This window comes from Sapajus apella, unplaced genomic scaffold (genome assembly GCF_009761245.1).
Source record: "Sapajus apella isolate SASKATOON/1434 unplaced genomic scaffold, GSC_monkey_1.0 scaffold132, whole genome shotgun sequence".
Classification (NCBI taxonomy): Eukaryota; Metazoa; Chordata; class Mammalia; order Primates; family Cebidae; genus Sapajus; species Sapajus apella.
The window spans coordinates 3,768,487-3,787,276 of NW_022437072.1; the positions used below are offsets into that span (position 1 = coordinate 3,768,487).

Below are 18,790 nucleotides of genomic sequence, written 5' to 3' on the forward strand. Positions count from 1 at the left end.
GTTCACCCATGCTGCGATCATTGGCAATTCACTGAAAGACGAATCATTTTGATTTTATATGAGCATCCTCTAGAAAGAATCAGATGTAGAATTATTCTGAACGAACATTTTACTCTCAATACTACAATCCTGGGTAGCCCCAAGTATTTACACAGATTGAGAAATGGTCTTTTGATACACTAGTTTTATTACTCTATGTTTTCCTCTCAACAGAAAATTCTATGCTGTTATTTCAATTGAAAAAATAAGTTATGTAATTCCTTTCCTCACTTCTCTTAGAATTGTTTAAGCAAGAATCAAGTAGAAATGGTACATACTAACTTCTTATTTTCTGATGATATCTAAGCCAAAGAAGGTGTTATTGACTGAAGGGCTATTAAGAAATGCAGTAAATCTTTACTCATGGGTTCATACCCAGTTACTTTAGCATAGTCCATTTCAAAAACAAACATTTTAGTTTTAAGTGTTGATCTTAAAAAACCCAATCGTTAATGGAGTGGAGATTTCCCTCTTGCTGGCTTACGACTGTCAGTAATAAAAATTGGTTAACACTTCCCTCGCTCATTAGGTAGAATTATTCCCTTGACTGGTGACATCAATGTATTTGTAACAACCTCATCTGCAATGCTGGGAGCTGGCCTAAAATGTACTGATAAAAGGAACAGAAGCAGGCATTTTGAAAGAAAGTTATAATCATTCAAGGGCAGACAAAGTCAGATATGATACCATTATGCATTAGATTGCCCCATACCTTTCATGCTTATGATTATGCTATACATATTTAACTCCTAAATATGAACCTTAAAATAAGTAAGTGATTGAGTAACTTTTTGGAAAAAATGTTGAGTATAACATAATCAAAATATCTTCAATTTAAATAACAATGATAGAGACAAGATTTTATGTCAAATGAGAACAATTTAATGGTTTAAAGTCAGTGTTTAATATATGCACTTAACTTTGGAAGGTAACTTAAATTGTGAAATCAAATATTACTAATGCTTAAGAGAGTTTTCTGAAATTTTTATCTCTCATTGATCATTAAAAGAAATATATTTAAAGCATATAATGTAAGTTCATTGAAACTACAAATTATGAAAAGTACCCTATTTTGGATGAATAAATAAGTAAAGAGTAAATAATTATAGCCTTAAACATAAAAGCAAAAACATCCAAACATCGTTGTCATCATTTTGACCCCTTGATGTTACAGCTTACCCTACAGTACCTTTCTTTTGAATCAGGTATTGATGGTTGAAGTCGTGGAAAAGGCACAAATGTGGATCCACAAGGAACTAGCTGTGGAGACATTATGATCTTCTGCTCAGATACTTGCTCAAGAGAAAGAAATTTATTTACAGCCACATACTCCTTTCATCCAGTAGCATGATCAAAGAAATTGAGGCTTGTGTTTTTACAATTATTTTTAAAGAATTTTATAGGATGTAAACATATCCGCTTCAGCAGCTGATTCTAATTCCTTTAATGCTATCTTTGATTCAGCATTGCTTGGCAGACTATTAAGGAAATGATGATACAGGAAGACCAGTGTACTGGTTAACATGATTATTTTACAGAACACTGTGCATTCATTAATAGCAAATAAATGGCCATAATATTCCTCGTGGCTTCTTTCTAAAAATCCTTTACATTCATTTGTTCTCAAGATGTTTGGTGCTCACAATATAGAACATATCACTTGTTCCAGAAAATATAACCTATGATCTTTTCTCTGGTAAACAAAATCAGATGTTAATTTTAACATCCATCCCTCATGAGATGGAGATAATGTCTACCAACCACACAGGCCCGATGCCTCAGAAAAATATGCAGCAATCATATTTCATACTTGCAGGAAGTATGAAATGCCAAATCTCAAGAAGACACTATTTTTTGACGCACATAATACAAAATGACTTACACATTTAGAAACACAATAAATATGAAGTTCATTGTGGCCATAACAGGGATGGCAGTATACACAAAGAAAAAAAATATATATATATGTATAAATCCATTAAAATGCAAAAATTTAGAAAATGTGCAAATCCCATTAAAAGGCAAACAAAATGTTAGGAGGAGATTTTAAATTTATATGAAGACAATTTTGCAAAATAGTATATAAATATTTTTTGAAGTCTTAATCATGAGGGCACTGTTTTGATTGAAAAATCAAAACAATGTAATTGTTCAGTAAAAGAAAATTAGTTTAATATGCTTGATATATCAACAATACGAAATAGTATTGCAATCACAAATAATAATGGACACCTATTCATAAAATACTATGAAGTGGAAAACTGGCATATAAACAAACAAGTAATAGGTTACCAAAAACTGTGATTTGATCCTGTTTAGGTAAAGCATATACATGTAGATATAGAAAAAATGGTAAATATTATACACTAAGTTATTAGCATTGCTGAAATTATATTGTGCTTTTTTGAAGTTCTAGTAATTGTCACTAATGAGTATTTCCCACTCTTCTTACAGTAATCACATACTGCTTATGTAATATAAATAAAGTGCTAACAAAATAAGAAACATCATTTATACTTACCAACATCCCTATCACAAGATTTAACCATGATTTTACTTTTTAAATGTTTATCCCTTCAAAATCACTTTTTGAATATACACAAAGATTCAAATAGCTGCTTTCCAGTAACATTAGTTCACTTAACAATAGAACACAGTGGAAATCACAACATACCCTTGTCTTAATTACTATTTAATTATTACTTTGGCCCCTGACAATTTTTCAGAATTATTTGTTAGTTTCAGATACAAACTTAAAAGAATGAATCAAAGGTCAAAAGTTTTACTGTAAATAACAATTTTACACGACATAAGTTCTTGAACTTATCACTACGCAGAGATGAAGAACCATGTCCACTAATATTCTCATAACTTTTATTCTGCTGAAAAGTCTGTAGGGAGTTGCGTTTCCCATTTCTTCAAGTCTAGGCTTTGCCATCCACAGTTTTGTAGACATTTTCTTCAACTCAGCTGAGCTAGACCCATCCATATCTACTGCCCTCATCAGTGAAAATGTATTCTTGCCATTCACATAGCAGAATCCCTTCACAGACTTCCAAAAGGACAAATTACCACCTGAGTATTACAATATCAAGAAAAATGGCATGAAATAAAAGAAGACAAACTTTGTAGCCACACTGACTTGCATTTAAATCCAGCTATGGGCTGGCTTGCTACAGGAATTTGCATCAGCATTTACTGTTCTGCAACTCCATTTCCTCTAGGTAAAAAGAAGGTAATGACTCCTAATTTCTATTGTTTATGAGAATAAAATAAGAATATATGTGAAATATCTAATATAGAACCCAGAGGTCAAAGCTTCTCCACATTTTTTGTCTCATATCTTTATGGCATTCTTATGATAACCATTATCATACAAACAAAAAAAACAACAACAACAAATTCACCCCAAAACAGACTTTCAGTAAAAATACACAATATTATTGCTGAGAAATGTAGATTTGCAGTAACTTTGTTGAAATAAGAGCTCAGTGATTATTTCAGCAGAGTCTCTAGTCAGTCTGTACTAGAGTCTCTCCATGAAGTAATTAGAGATGTCTTTATTTCAGCAATTTAATGTAATTACAGTAAAATGTCTGCTGGTAGAAGTTAAGAACCGGTGACTGAAGCAGCATTTCCTAGCATGTGGAAGTTACAGAAAGTGGCAATTCAGAGCATCTCAGTATTCTAAACAGGCTTCTCCGTGAGTCAGCTTTCTTGCTCCCATTATCTATAGCTAACAAACCACTCAAATTTATAGTTTAGTTTCCTTTGCTCAACATTACAGTAAAATGTTGGGTTTGTTTTTTTTTTAGCAACAAAGTCTTTATTTTATCAGTCTTTTTCCATCTTAGGAAAGAGATGCCTTATCACATGTTCATATTTATTTATTTCACAGTGGATAAAATGAGGATCAACAGAAATAATATTCTAATTTAAAACTTAAGTCCATGAGACATCTTTTCAAAACGTCAGTTTGGGATAACAGTCCATGCTGCCAGGAACAACTCATTCTGATTCTGAATAGTTCATAAACACCAGCAGTAGCCAAGCAAGAAACAGGGAAAAGTAGGTGTTATTTACAATTTCCATGTAATTTATTTGGACCTGATTTTGAGTTTCCAGAACTAACGTCAGTAGAAACATTAAACACTTAAGTTCACTTTTAATCTTAATAACCTGGAACTCTAACATTTCCAAGCCCCAACTTGGAATATAAGTCTTATTAACAGGAAAGGGAAAAAATGATATAAACAAGAAAAAAGCTACCTATAAATCCTTGAGATTATGTGTTTCTTACTCTAGCCTTGAATTTTCATACCTAGCTTAATTCTATGTGTATAATATTTATTAAATAAAAGAAAATGAAAATAAAAGAGAGTAAAAAAATTAAGACTTTACTGCAATCTCCAATAATTTATCACTAGGAACAAACTCTAACATGTTTAATGACTCTCTGTTGCTTAGCCAAAATCAGTTACTACTGCTCTCTATGTAAACTTTTCCACATGTGAAAGGATGCTTAATTGATAATGTTCTACTTTATTAATATACTTTGATTAATAATCAAGTTCATAAGGCTTTCTTATAAACCAAGGCATAAATCATTCAACCTACAACATAAGGCACTGCAATGAAACAAAGGAGCTCAGGCTGCTAACTTCTCTGCTATCATTTTTGGAACATAATTTCCACCCAAGTAAATTTGGGGCATTCAAAATGTACCCCTTCTAAAGAAAAGCAGCGGCAATTCAAAAGCAAAGAAAATTCTCAAATAATCAGCTCATACAGAGACCTCTATCTGGCCAAATCTAATTTTGCTCTTTTCATGGGTAACCAAGAATAACATAAGTTATGTATGGAATAAAATTTGCATTTTCAAGTTAGTGATCAAGGGGATTATTAAGAATATAATAATTCAACATAGGTATTACTTGCACCTACTAAAATCTTGTAAAGCACTGGCTTTCTGGGCTATTCTGACAGAATCACTAAGAGAAAGCTATTGGTGTAGTGAAGCTCTCTTCCAATATGCAATAATTATTGGCCTTCTTAGGACTGTATACGTAAGAAAAAAATTATCCCTTACAAAAGGGGTAATTACAATTACAAAAGTAGATCCTTGCTTGTATTTCTCGGTGGAGAGGTCTATATGTCTCATAATGATAAAGATCATTTAAACAGAGAAATCTGACAATTCCAGAAAAGCAACTATAAATATGAACCAGTTATACTGGCATTAATTGGCAGCAATCTTACAGACCAAAATGCATTTGGAAACTTTTCAAGTTTTTCAGTCTTCTGGGGTCCTTAGTATCCCAAGAGATATGAACTAGCTTTCCCCCATGTTAGGTATGAGGAGATTTAACTAGCTTTCTCCTAGGTTAGAAATCAAGGAATTATTTAAGTAATCCATGTAGAAACATATTTCTCAGCTTGCATGCAGAAGTATTTATTTATTCACCCAAAAACTCTTATGTCTTCTATTTGGTTGTCATCATATATATAGCTAGGAACTAAAAATAGCTTTTGTTCTCATAGAGCTCTTATCATAGCCAGAAGCAGCAGAAAATAACAACAAAAAATGTTTACTTATACATTGGAATAAGTGCTCTGAATAGAAAATCCATGACACTAAAGAATGGGTATGTTGAGTGGGTGGCAGGTAACTAGGGCTTCTCCACTAGCACCATAAATCCAGGGCTGAGGGACTTCTCTTCTTGTAGATGGTCAGCTCCAAATGTAATTTGGTTAATTTAAAATTGGCTTTTATGCAGAATTTGAAGATAACACATGATACCTGTCATTATGCACATATTGAAGATAATGCATGATACCTACACAAAAACTTGGAAGGTGACAGATTGCTGGGAAAAAAATGGAATCTTTTTTATATAAGATATATTAATGCACTGCCTCAACACCACATTTTCAAAGACTTTTCCCATAGCTGATAATTATCTGTGTTTTAGTGTTGAGTGCATTTGAAAGAGAACTATTTTGAGTGCATTTAGGCTTTGAGTGAAAATCTTAAATAGAGATGTTCCATGGAGTAAACTGCTTTCCTACTAGACTCTGTGGAAAATTGTTTCTGCATTAAAAGTACACAATGGATAAGGTGCATTACCTTAAACTTGCTCATTTTGAAACCTTACTCCAGGCAATAAATATATACAAGTTACAAAATTATTATTAACATAGTATTTGCTAGAGTTGGGGAGACTAATTATGTGAGCTGAAACAGAAATGCTATGTCCTGAGATTACTCTCAGATGAAGAATAAGAAAGAAATAGGAAGACCAAAAAAGCTGTTGTGAACTAATTTAGCATTAAGTAGAACAAACATATTAAAAGGAGTTCATCTTTAGCTTTTAAAATCATAAAAGAACCAAAAAAAAGGAAGCCTGTTTCTTAATAATTTAATTAAAAGGTAAAACCAAGATATAAAAGAAAGTAAATTCAAAATCTATAAAAAACTGAATGTGTGTGTGTGTGTGTGTGTGTGTGTGTGTGTGTGTATATATATTTTTTTTTTTTTGAGACAGAGTTTCGCTCTTGTTACCCAGGCTGGAATGCAATGGCGCAATCTCGGCTCACCACAACCTCCGCCTCCTGGGTTCAGGCAATTCTCCTGCCTCAGCCTCCTGAGTAGCTGGGACTACAGGCACGTGCCACCATGCCCAGCTGATTGATTGTGTTTGTAGTAGAGACGGGGTTTTACCATGTTGACCAGGATGGTCTCAATCTCTTGACCTCGTGATCCACCCACCTCGGCCTCCCAAAGTGCTGGGATTCCAGGCGTGAGCCACCAGGCCTGGCCTATATTTTTGATATACAGTAGGTAGATCTTAAAATCCACTCAAGGAAAAGCAGGTACTTTGTGGCAATGACCCAACTTCCCTGAAACCTTTCTGCTGAGTCATCTCAATGAGGGGAAACAAAAAAAGGAGAATTTTCAGCATCCTCCCTACTGGAGGAGAATTCTAATATAATTTTCCTAGTACACACTAGCCACAGCAAGGACTACATACTAAATATCCTTCAAAACCACCCACTTCCCTTTTCTTTACTTGCCTGGCTCCATATTATCGAAGTATAATTCTGATTATAATTTCCCTTTCCATGCATATTATTTAATGTGAACAAAGTCACTAGTAACATTAAGGTTTGTTTCTCAGTCATACTTTAAGTTTGCTAAGTATGGGTCAGTTGCTCTGAAATTATACAACCTCACAAAAGCAGAGGCCCAACATTCTAGGAGGAGTGTCAGACTGTACCATGGGCCTCATCAAGTACGGCCATTATAATGTATTCATTATACATTATATGATGCTGTATATTATATATACATTATATGTTGACCACCAAGTGGTCAACATCATTTCATTTTGTCTGTGATTTGGCTTTAAATCAAAAATGCCAAAGAATTAAATTTCAATTGTTCAACTGTTACATATTGTAAAAGTGTTTGTCCTAAACAATGTTCATTTAAAGACAGTATCAGTAACACGCTGGAAATTAGAGAGCCAGGATTCCTGGATCTGCTAATGATAATTCCAATTAACAATGACAACTGAAAATCACTCTAACAAATACTTGAGAAAACATAGTAAAATGTATTCCAGTTTAGGCTCTTTAAAAAGTTTGTCTAAAACATTTTTTAGAAATACGCTTATTTTCTTTGCACGTTTTTATAATCTTGGGTTTACCAGCATCACTAATTTATAGTATAAAGATGTTATACATAATACACACTTTTATTATAGGTACTTATGCTCACGGAGAACACTAATCTAATGTCACATGAGTGATCACTTATTGTGCCTTACATGGTAGGGTTACATATCATGCAGAGTTGAATGCCTGCACTCCAAACCTGCTGAGTGACACTGTGCCAGAAAGCCACCTCAGTCTACTCCTGACTAAAGTGCAGTCATTACCCTTACACCCCGTTCCCTAAGCTGAGGGCATCCTCCAGGCAGGGACCCATGCCCACAGGGAGGAACCCTGGATCCAGAAGCCACAGCAGTAATACAGGAAGCAACGACTAACTCCAGGTTATGATGGGCAACCACCCCATGTGACTTTATCCCAATATTGCTTTATATATTAAGCCAGGTTTCTATTTCCCTATCTTTAGGGGCATTGGGGCAGGCAACAACAGGTTACCATTCAGCCCCATGCCTGGTTGGGGAAGGTTACCCTTCCTCCCACTGGTCTTGCCACATGGCTTGGCCCCACATGAGCTGGTGAGCAACTAGTCATTTTTGTAACTTCTAGGTAGTCAACAACAAGGTTAAGCCTGAATAAACTGCCCAGCTATAAGTGCAGATTATCAAAAGTTGTCACTTCCTTGTGATCACCATTCACATTGCTCTGAGTTCAGCCCATTGACCATACTGTTCACATCCAGTTTCATATAATATGGTGTCAGTACTAGGCTGGACTGCAACAGTGGTCCAGGCAGCAGTGGCACCTCAGCTAGACCCATGTGTAGGGTGCCTCAGCCCCCAAGGCCTTACCTTGCATTAGGAATAAAGGTCCCAAGATCTCTTCCAACTCTACATGGTAAGGGGCTTTTAGTCAGCATACTCCGCTGCTCTAAGTTGGTATCCCACTTTGCTAAAGTGGATGTCTGCACCCTCCTAGTCTGAGGGGTCACTGCCCATGAACATACCCATCTTGCCACTGGGTAAGTCATACTCACAACAACTGCAGCCCATCCTGTAACACATTCACAAGCATGAAGGGCAACATTTGCAGTTACTAGCTGCTTTCCAGTCCGGGAGGTTGTTATCCATGAACACACCCATCCCGCTAACAAGTAAGTCGCCAGCTCAATGACTAGCCCATCCTGCCACACTCTCGTGAGCCTGAAGGGCAACATACACAGTTACCAACTCCTTCTCTATCAGTGAATACTGGAGCTCAGCTTCCTTCCACAGTTGGGAACAATAGCTTACTAGTGTTCTCAAGTGCTCCATGTGCACTCCATGTACTGCTACAGGCCCCAGCCAAAACTATCTGGGATACATGCACATCCATCTCAAACGGGCGTTCCCAGTTAATTACCCGTAGGGCTTGTGCCTGCTGAATAGCCGCTTTTGCTGTTGGAAAGGCTGTCTCAGCCTCATCATCCTAATTCTAGGCAAGGGGAGTGTTACCACTTCTAAATCTGCAAGAGAATCAGTGGCTAACATAACATCATTAACAACATCATAACATAAGGTAGAGCTATGCATGTGGCCCTGTGGCAACACTGAAGGTCCACTATCATCTTCCCATGAAGGCAAACTGTTCCTGGCTCTCTGGAAAAGAATGCATTAGTTATGTCCACATAGTGGTACCATCCCAGTTCTGTTAAGTGGTGAAACAAGTCCATGACAGAAGCACAACTGCCAAGCCATGTAAAATAGCCAATCCCGGAATGTATATGCACTAGTGTCTACCAGTGCCAGCACTTGTGATACGCTGGTGGGGGACCAGTGGATTGTCAATGCCACATGTGGCCTCCGGTTGTCTGGTGTCTGCCTAAGCTAGGAACCCCTTCATCAAACAGAAAAGGCTTTACACCCCTGCCTGGCTGTAGCACATAGTCTTTAAGCTGAAGCACCCAGGCAGCAATGTCCTTCTCTCCCTTGGGCATTTTCTGGAATTGTTGCTCTGGAGACAACTGTCTCCACAAAGTTAAGACTACTTTATTGGGCTCTTTATCGATTTTCTCTCAGTCGACCCCAGCCAAAATCAAATCTATCCACACCTGTGAGCATATCACTTGTTGGGGCACTCTTTTCTCTCATGGGGGTAGGGGAGCCTGAAAGTGGAGCAAACTTTCCCTTCTTTATGACGTGAATTCCTTGGTCCCACTGATGGCCTCCTTGGTATCAGACCAACTGGGGGTCTCCAGCCAAGACAACGGACACATATGATAAGTGACACCTATGATATTCCTTTTCCAAGCTCTGTAGTTGGGCCTCCAGGTGCTCTGCCTGCACCTGAAGGTCCCCGTTCACGGAAGCTTCTAACTCTTTTCCTGAGCTGTGTACCCAGGCCTCCAGGTGCCCCACCTGCACCTGGCTCTCCAGTGACAAAGGCTTATTCCTTCTTGGTGTTCTGTGCTTCCAGCTGCTTCAGTGCCTTCTCCATGCAAACGGGGGACCTATCTACTGCTGCCCAGGCTCCCACTAGAGACCCTCTGAGCAGTATAGCTGCCACCAGGCACCACAACCCATGTTGTGGACACATGACCAACCTGGAATCAGCAAGGACTGGAGGCTCAGCCGCTTGAGGATCCTGTTCATGACACTAACTGTTAAGTTCTAACTGAGGTCTAAGGGAAGTGGGTGAACTGGCAGGTAGCTTGAAAACATTTGAAGAATCATAAACAGTTTTGAAATGGCTTTTACTCTCTCTCTGTGCACAAGTCGGCCTGGATGCGAGCCGTGGGCACAAGCCACAAGCCATATGTACAGCGTTAGCAGGGTAATTATACTTTTGTTATTATTTATTTATTTATTTATTTATTAAGATGGGGTTTCACCATGATGGCCAGGCTGGTCTTGAACTCCTGACCTCAGGTGATACACCCATCTCGGTCTCCCAAAGTGCTAGGATTACAGGCATGAGCCACTGTGCCCGGCTAGTACTTTTTACAGACAATTGTGGCTCCAAACTAAGCATGAGGTCAGGTGAGTTATCACCTAATGCACCTCACATGGCATGGTTACATAACGTGTCGAGCTGTGCACCTGCACTCCAGAACTGCTGAGTCAGGCTGCACTGGAGAGCCACCTCACCCTATTCCTGACTAAAGCATAGCCATCTCCCTTACACATGTGATACTGAAATTCTGTTTTACTAAATTATAACTAAATTTTCCAAGGACAATCTATCTTCCACTAAGTATGGTTAAAATTTGTAACTTCTGCTTATTATCCTAGCACCACCCAATTGAAATGTAACTTTGAAATGTGCTAAGAAGATTGGAGATTAAGAAATAAAATGTTCACTTCCATGAAATATAATCTTTTTTGAATATGTTAAATATAACATTACCCTCCTCTTTGTGTTATGTTATGGTTTTATATTTTGTCTAAACAAGGGCATTTCATGCAGTTTAATAAAGTGTTTTAAATACCTTCCTGAAGACAGAAATCAGAAATCAACACAAAAAAATGAATTAGCATATTTTAATGAAATTATCCATGATAAACTAAGTTCCTTCTGTTTTAAAAATAAGTTAGCACTATTTTACTGAGAATGTATGTAAGAATATAAGAAAATATTTTTCTTTGTGAAATCCAAGTATATAAATGTATGCCTTACATTAACTCATTCAACAAATATTTGAGTACTTCATGTGTGCCTGCATTGCATGGGAAACTGGGAATACAGTGCCCTCACGGGCTCTCTTACCTTATTACTATGATGTTTGAGTCTAGATTCCCAACATTTCTATAAATTTCCAAATATTAGCATTTTACACTGTATGCACAATTTTAAAAATAAACCCAAACAATGTTTTTAACAATGATAACGTTTCCAACTTAGGACAGCATCATTCCACATGTTTGTCAGGTGTTTTCAATTTAATGGCACACAGTAGTTAGTTTTTATTTGAATTAAACTACATATCTTAAAAGGTGGCATTTCCCTCACTTTTCTTGACAGCCATTAAGTAATAACTGCAACTCTATCAAATGCAATGGCATGATTTCAATATTAGATTTTGTTTTACATTTTGGAAAGAGATATGAAATAGATAATTTTCTCTGACATCTAAAATTAATTCAGCAAATCTGTTAGTTATTAGTCAATACAGAATAATTAAATATAATACATTTAAGTAAAACTGTTTGATCTACAAAATCCTGTAATAATTTCAGTAATTCATCTTCACAAGAATCATCTCAATAGACTGAAGATCGATTCATAAAATCCCTAAACAGATTCCAAAATGTATATTTCCAGAAGAAATGTTTTATGGCAAGGCTGAAGATTGTGGAAGGACCTGATGATGAAACCAATTAAGATATTTCAAGCCCGGATCCAAGATGGCCGCTTAGGAACAGCTCAGGATTGCAGCTCTCAGTGAAAGCGCAGAGGGTGAGTGGACGCCGCATTTTTATTGCCCACAGACTAGGCAACTCCCAGGCGGAGGAGCTCCACAGGTCGCCAGCACCGCTGCTTTGCTCCGCGCGGCTGCTTTGTCGGTGCCCCGGAGCAGCGGTTCTCCGTACAAAATAGACCGGCCGGGTGCCCTTTTGGCTGGCGATTGGAGCCACGGGAAATCGTCCATTCGTCTGTTTAAAAAGGGGACTGCGCAGGGAACCAGGACAGTAGGTTCCAAGGCAAAAAAAGGGTCACAAATCTCAGTGCCGCTGTTTAAGCCAGCACAGTGACTTGCAGCAGGGGAAAACAAATAGACCCCCCCCCCCCCCCCCCCCCTCAACCGGCCCCCGGAACACCACCTTAAAAAAAAAAAAAGGCTATGAGGCAGGGAGCCAGGCGATCAGGCTCAGCTGGTCCCACCCCGACAAAAGAACAGCAATCAGAAACTCTGGATTGAGAGTTGCACAGCAAGCGCAGCTGAACCCAGGACGGTCCAGCTCTGTGGGGGAGGGGCGTCCGCCATTACCGAGGCAGCCCACCAGTACCAAGGTAGTCAGCCAATGCTGGTGCAGCCCGGCGTTGCCAAGGCAACCTGCCATTGCTAAGGCAGCCGGCTGTTGCAAAGGCAACCCGCAACAACAGAGAGACTCCGCCTCAACAGAGGCAGGCCACCATTGCCAAGGCAGTTCTAACTACACCCATATAAACAGGACTGCACGGAAGTTCACTCGACAGCTGGGCGGAGCCCACAGCAGCTCAGCAAAGCCTCTACAGGCAGACAGTGACTCTGCTGCCTCCTTGCTGGGCAGGGCAGTTCTGAAGGGAAAAAAAAAGAAGGCAGCATCATAATGGAAACTCATAAATCCCTAAATCCCTGGGAAAAAGCACCTGGGAACAAAAAGCGGTTTATGAGTTATGCTGCAGCAGACCTAAATGTACCTCCCCAGCAGCTCTGAATGAACAACGGAGCTCACAGCTAAGCATTTCAGCTCCTATAAAGAAGAGACCATCTCCTCAAGCAGCTCCCTGACCCCTATATATCCAAAGAGCAACCTTATAAAGGAGAGATCAGATTGACACTTGGCGGGTATCCTTCTGGGACAAAGATAGCAGAAGAAGAAAACTGGTAACAAACCTTACTGTTCAGCAGCTGCTGCAGGTGATCCCCAGGCAAGCAGGGTCTGGAGTGGACCGCAGCAGACCTACAGCAGAGGGGCCAGGCTGCCAGAAGGAAAACCAAGAAACAGAAATAACCTCATCATCAACAAACAGAATGTCCACTCAGAGACCAAATCTGAAAGCCAATAACTACAAAGATGACAGCTGGATAAATCCATAAAGATAGGAAGAAACCAGCGCAAAAAGGATGAAAACACCCAAAACCAGAACACCTCTCCTCCTAAAAGGGATCACAACTCCTGACCAGCAAGAGAAAAAGGTTGGATGGAGAACGAGTGTGATGAAATGACAGAATCAGACTTCAGAAGGTGGGCAGTAAGAAATTTCTGTGAACTAAAAGAACATGTTCTAACCCATTGCAAAGAAACTAAGAACATTGAAAAAAGATTTGACGAAATGCTAATGAGAATGGACAAAATAGAAAGTAATATAAGCAAATTGATGGAGCTGAAAAACACAACACGAGAACTTCGGGAAGCACGCACAAGTATCAACAGCCAAATTGACCAAGCAGAAGAAAGGGTATCAGAGGTCGAAGATCAACTCATTGAAATAAAACGGGGAGGCAAGATAGAGAAAAAAGGGTAAAAAGGAATGAACAAAGTCTCCAAGAAATGTGGGACTATAAGAAAAGACCTAATCTACGTTTGATGTTTCAGGTGTACCTGAATGTGACAAAGAGAATGAATCCAAGCTGGAAAATACTCTTCAGGATATTATCCAGGAAAACTTCTCCAACCTAGCAAGGCAGGCCAATATTCAAGTCCAGGAAATACAGAGAACACCACAAAGATATTCCTCAAGAAGAGCAACACCAAGGCACATAATAGTCAGATTCACCAGGGTTGAAATGAAAGAGAAAATACTAAGGGCAGCCAGAGAGAAAGGTCGGGTTACCCACAAAGGGAAGCCCATCAGACTCACAGTAGATCTCTCAGCAGAAACCCCACAAGCCAGAAGAGAGTGGGGGCCAATATTCAACATCATTAAAGAAAGGAACCTTCAACCCGGAATCTCCTATCCAGCCAAACTAAGCTTGATAAGTGAAGGAAAAACAAAATCCTGTGTGAACATGAAAGTACTCAGAGATTTCGTCACCACCAGGCCAGCTTTACAAGAGCTCCTGAAAGAGGCTCTACACATATAAAGGAACAACCAGTACCAGCCACTCCAAAAACATGCCAAATGGTAAAGAGAATCAACACAATGAAGAATCTGCATCAACTAACGGGCAAAACAGCCAGCTAGCACCAAAAGGGCAGTATCAAATTCACACACAACAATATTAACCCTAAATGTAAATGGACTAAATGCTCCAATCAAAAGACACAGACTGGCAAATTGGATAAAATGCCAAAACCCATCGGTGTGCTGTATCCAGGAAACCCATCCCACATGCAAGGACACACAAAGGCTCAAAACAAAGGGATGGAGGAAGATTTACCAAGCAAATGGAGAGCAAAAAATAAGCAAGAGTGGCAATTCTCATCTCTGATAAATTAGACTTTAAAGCAACAAAGATCAAAAGAGACAAAGAAGGACATTACATAATGGCAAAAGGATCAATGCAACAAGAAGAGCTAACGATCCTAAATATATACGCACCCAATACAGGAGCACCCAGATACATAAGGCAAGTTCTTAATGACTTACAAAGAGACTTAGACTCCCACACAATTATAGTGGGAGACTTTTACACCCCATTGTCAATATTAGACAGATCAACCAGACAGAAAATTAACAAGGATATCCAGGACTTGAACTCAGACCTGGACCAAGCAAACCTAATAGACATTTACAGAGCTCTCCACCCCAAATCCACAGAATATACATTCTTCTCAGCACCACATCACACCTACTCTAAAATTGACCACATAATTGGGAGTAAATCACTCCTCAGCTAATGCAAAAGAACGGAAATCATAACGAACAGTCTCTCAGACCACAGTGCAATCAAGTTATAACTCAGAATTCAAAAACTAACCCAGAACCGCACAGCTTCATGGAAACTGAACAACTAGCTCTTGAATGTTGACTGGATAAACAATGAAATGAAGGCAGAAATAAAGATGTTCTTCGAAACCAACGAGAATGAAGACACAACATACCAGAATCTCTGGGACACATTAAAGCAGTCTCTAGAGGAAAATATATAGCAATAAGTGCCCACATGAGAAGCAAGGAGAGATCAAAAATTGACACCCTATCGTCAAAACTGAAAGAGGTAGAGGAGCAAGATCAAAAAAACTCAAAGTCTAGCAGAAGACAAGAAATAGCTAAGATCAGAGCAGAACTGAAGGAGATAGAGACACAAAAAACCCTTCAAAAAATCAATAAATCCAGGAGCTCGTATTTTGAAAAGATCAACAAAATAGACAGACCACTAGCCAGATTAATAAAAAAGAAAAGAAAGAATAACCAAATTGACGCAATAAAAAAGATAAAGGGGATATCATCACAGATTCCACAGAATTTCAAACCATCATCAGAGATTATTACAAACAACTCTATGCACATAAACTAGTAAACCTGGAAGAAATGGATAAATTCCTGGGCACTTGCCTCCTGCCAAGCCTAAACCAGGAAGAAGCTGAAACCCTGAACAGGCCCATAACAAGGTCTGAAGTTGAGGCAGCAATTAAGAGCTTACCACCCAAAAAAAGCCCAGGTCGAGACAGGTTCACAGCCGAATTCTACCAGACATACAAAGAGGAGCTGGTACCATTCCTTCTGAAACTATTCCAAACAATACAAAAAGAGGGAATTCTTCCCAAATCATTTTATGAGACCAACATCATCCTGATACCGAAACCCGGCAGAGACTCAACAAGAAAAGAAAACTTCAGGCCAATATCCATGATGAACATAGATGCAAAAATCTTCAACAAAATACTGACAAGCCAATTGCAACAGCACATCAAAAAGCTTATCCACCATGATCAAGTTGGCTTCATCCCGGGGATGCAAGGCTGGTTCAACATACGCAAGTCTATAAACGTAATTCACCACATAAACAGAACCAAAGACAAAAACCACATCATTATCTCAATTGATGCAGAGAAGGCCTTTGACAAAATTCAACAGCCCTTTATGCTAAAAACCCTCAATAAGCTAGGTATTCATGGAACGTATCTCAAAATAATAAAAGCTATTTACGACAAACCAACAGCCAATATCATACTGAATGGGAAAAAACTGGAAGCATTCCCCTTGAAATGTGGCACTAGACAAGGATGCACTCTCTCACCACTCCTATTTAATATAGTACTAGAAGTTCTAGCCAGAGCAATCAGGCAACAAAAAGAAATAAAGAGTATTCAAATAGGAAATGAGGAAGTCAAATTGTCTCTATTTGCAGATGACGTGTTGTATATCTAGAAGATCCCATCGTCTCAGCACAAAATCTCCTGAAACTGATAAACAACTTCAGCAAACTCTCAGGATACAAAATCAATGTGCAAAAATCACATGCATTCTTATACACCAATAACAGACTTAAAGAGAGCCAAATCAAGAACAAACTTCCATTCACAATTGCCACAAAGAGAATAAAATACCTGGGAATACAACTAACAAGGAACGTAAAGGACCTCTTCAAGGAGAACTACAAGCCACTGCTCAACGAAATAAGAGAGGACACAAACAGATGGAGAAACATTCCATGTTCATGGTTAGGAAGAATCAATATCGTGAAAATGGCCATACTGCCCAAAGTAATTTACAGATTCAACGCTATCCCGATCAAGCTACCAATGACCTTCTTCACAGAAGTGGAAAAAACCACCTTAAACTTCATATGGAACCAAAAGAGAGCCCGCATAGCCAAGTCAATACTAAGCAAAAAGAACAAAGTGGGAGGCATCACACTACCGGACTTCAAACTATACTACAAGGCTACAGTAATCAAAACAGCATGGTACTGGTACCAAAACAGAGATACAATGGAACAGAACAGAGGTGTCGGACGCAACACAACATATCTACAACCATCTGATCTTTGACAAACCAGACAAAAACAAGCAATGGGGAAAGGATTCCCTGTTTAATAAATGGTGTTGGGAAAACTGGCTAGCCATGTGCAGGAAGCAAAAACTGGAGCCCTTCCTGACACCTTACACTAAAATTAACTCCAGGTGGATTAAAGACTTAAACATAAGACCTAACACCATAAAAACCCTAGAAGAAAATCTAGGCAAAACCATTTAGGACATAGGCGTAGGCAAGGACTTCATGACCAAAACACCAAAAGCATTGGCAGCAAAAGCCAAAATAGACAAATGGGACCTAATCAAACTCCACAGCTTCTGCACAGCAAAAGAAACAGTCATTAGAGTGAATTGGCAACCAACAGAATGGGAAAAAATTTTTGCAGTTTACCCATCTGACCAAGGGCTGATATCCAGAATTTACAAAGAGCTAAAACAGATTTACAAGAAAAAAACAAGCCCATTCAAAAGTGGGCAAAGGATATGGGAACAGATACTTTACAAAAGAAGACATACATGAGGCCAACAAACATATGAAAAAAATGCTCATCATCACTGGTCATCAGAGAAATGCAAATCAAAACAACATTGAGATACCAACTCATGCCAGTCAGAAGGGCGATCATTAAAAAATCTAGAGACAACAGATGCTGGAGAGGATGTGGAGAAATAGGAACATTTTACACTGTTGGTGGGAGTGTAAATTAGTTCAACCATTGTGGAAGACAGTGTGGCGATTCTTCAAGGATCTAGAAATAGAAATTCCATTTGACCCAGCGATCCCATTGCTGGGTATATATCTAAAGGATTACAAATCGTTCTACTATAAGGACACGTGCACACGAATGTTCATTGCAGCACTGTTTACAATAGCAAAGACCTGGAATCAACCCAAATGCCCATCGATGATAGACTGGACAGGGAAAATGTGGCACATATACACCATGGAATATTATGCAGCCATCAAAAATGATGAGTTTGTGTCCTTTGTAGGGACATGGATGAACCTGGAAACCATCATTCTCAGCAAACTGACAGAAGAGCAGAAGATCAAACACCGCATGTTCTCACTCATAGGCGGGTTTTTAACAACGAGAACACGTGGACACAGGGAGGGGAGCACTACACACTGCGGACAGTTGGGGGGAAATAGGGGAGGGACGGTGGGAGGTGGGGAGAGATAGCAAGGGGAGAGATGCCAGATGTAGGTGATAGGGGGAAGGCAGCAAATCACACTGCCACGTGTGTACCTATGCAACAATCTTGCATGTTCTTCACATGTACCCTAAAACCTAAAATGCAATAAAATAAATAAATGGGGAAAAAAAAGATATTTCAAGCCCTTGGTGCATTTAGACATAAACTTAAAATTTAGCCACATCACAAATGAGTGATAATATTAGTTACAGTGGCATGCTGTTACTTTTTGTTATTACTTTAACAACTCTGTTCAAAAATTGAATACATTTCTCATG

General features: G+C 38.8%; 1 protein-coding gene across 8 annotated transcripts in view; it reads right to left on the reverse strand.

Annotated features, from left to right (window-relative positions):
- The window catches only part of KCNT2 (potassium sodium-activated channel subfamily T member 2), a 412,694-nt gene that overhangs the window by 307,843 nt on the left and 86,061 nt on the right, over positions 1-18,790 (reverse strand). The window contains exon 1 of one of the 8 annotated variants that reach the window (XM_032262876.1): positions 1,229-1,995. The exons of the other annotated variants lie outside the window; for them this stretch is intronic. Within the exon in view, the coding sequence (XP_032118767.1) occupies positions 1,229-1,311 (83 nt within the window). The 5' untranslated portion in view covers positions 1,312-1,995. Of the gene's footprint in view, positions 1-1,228; positions 1,996-18,790 lie in introns of those variants that run through there. 8 annotated transcript variants of the gene reach the window in all.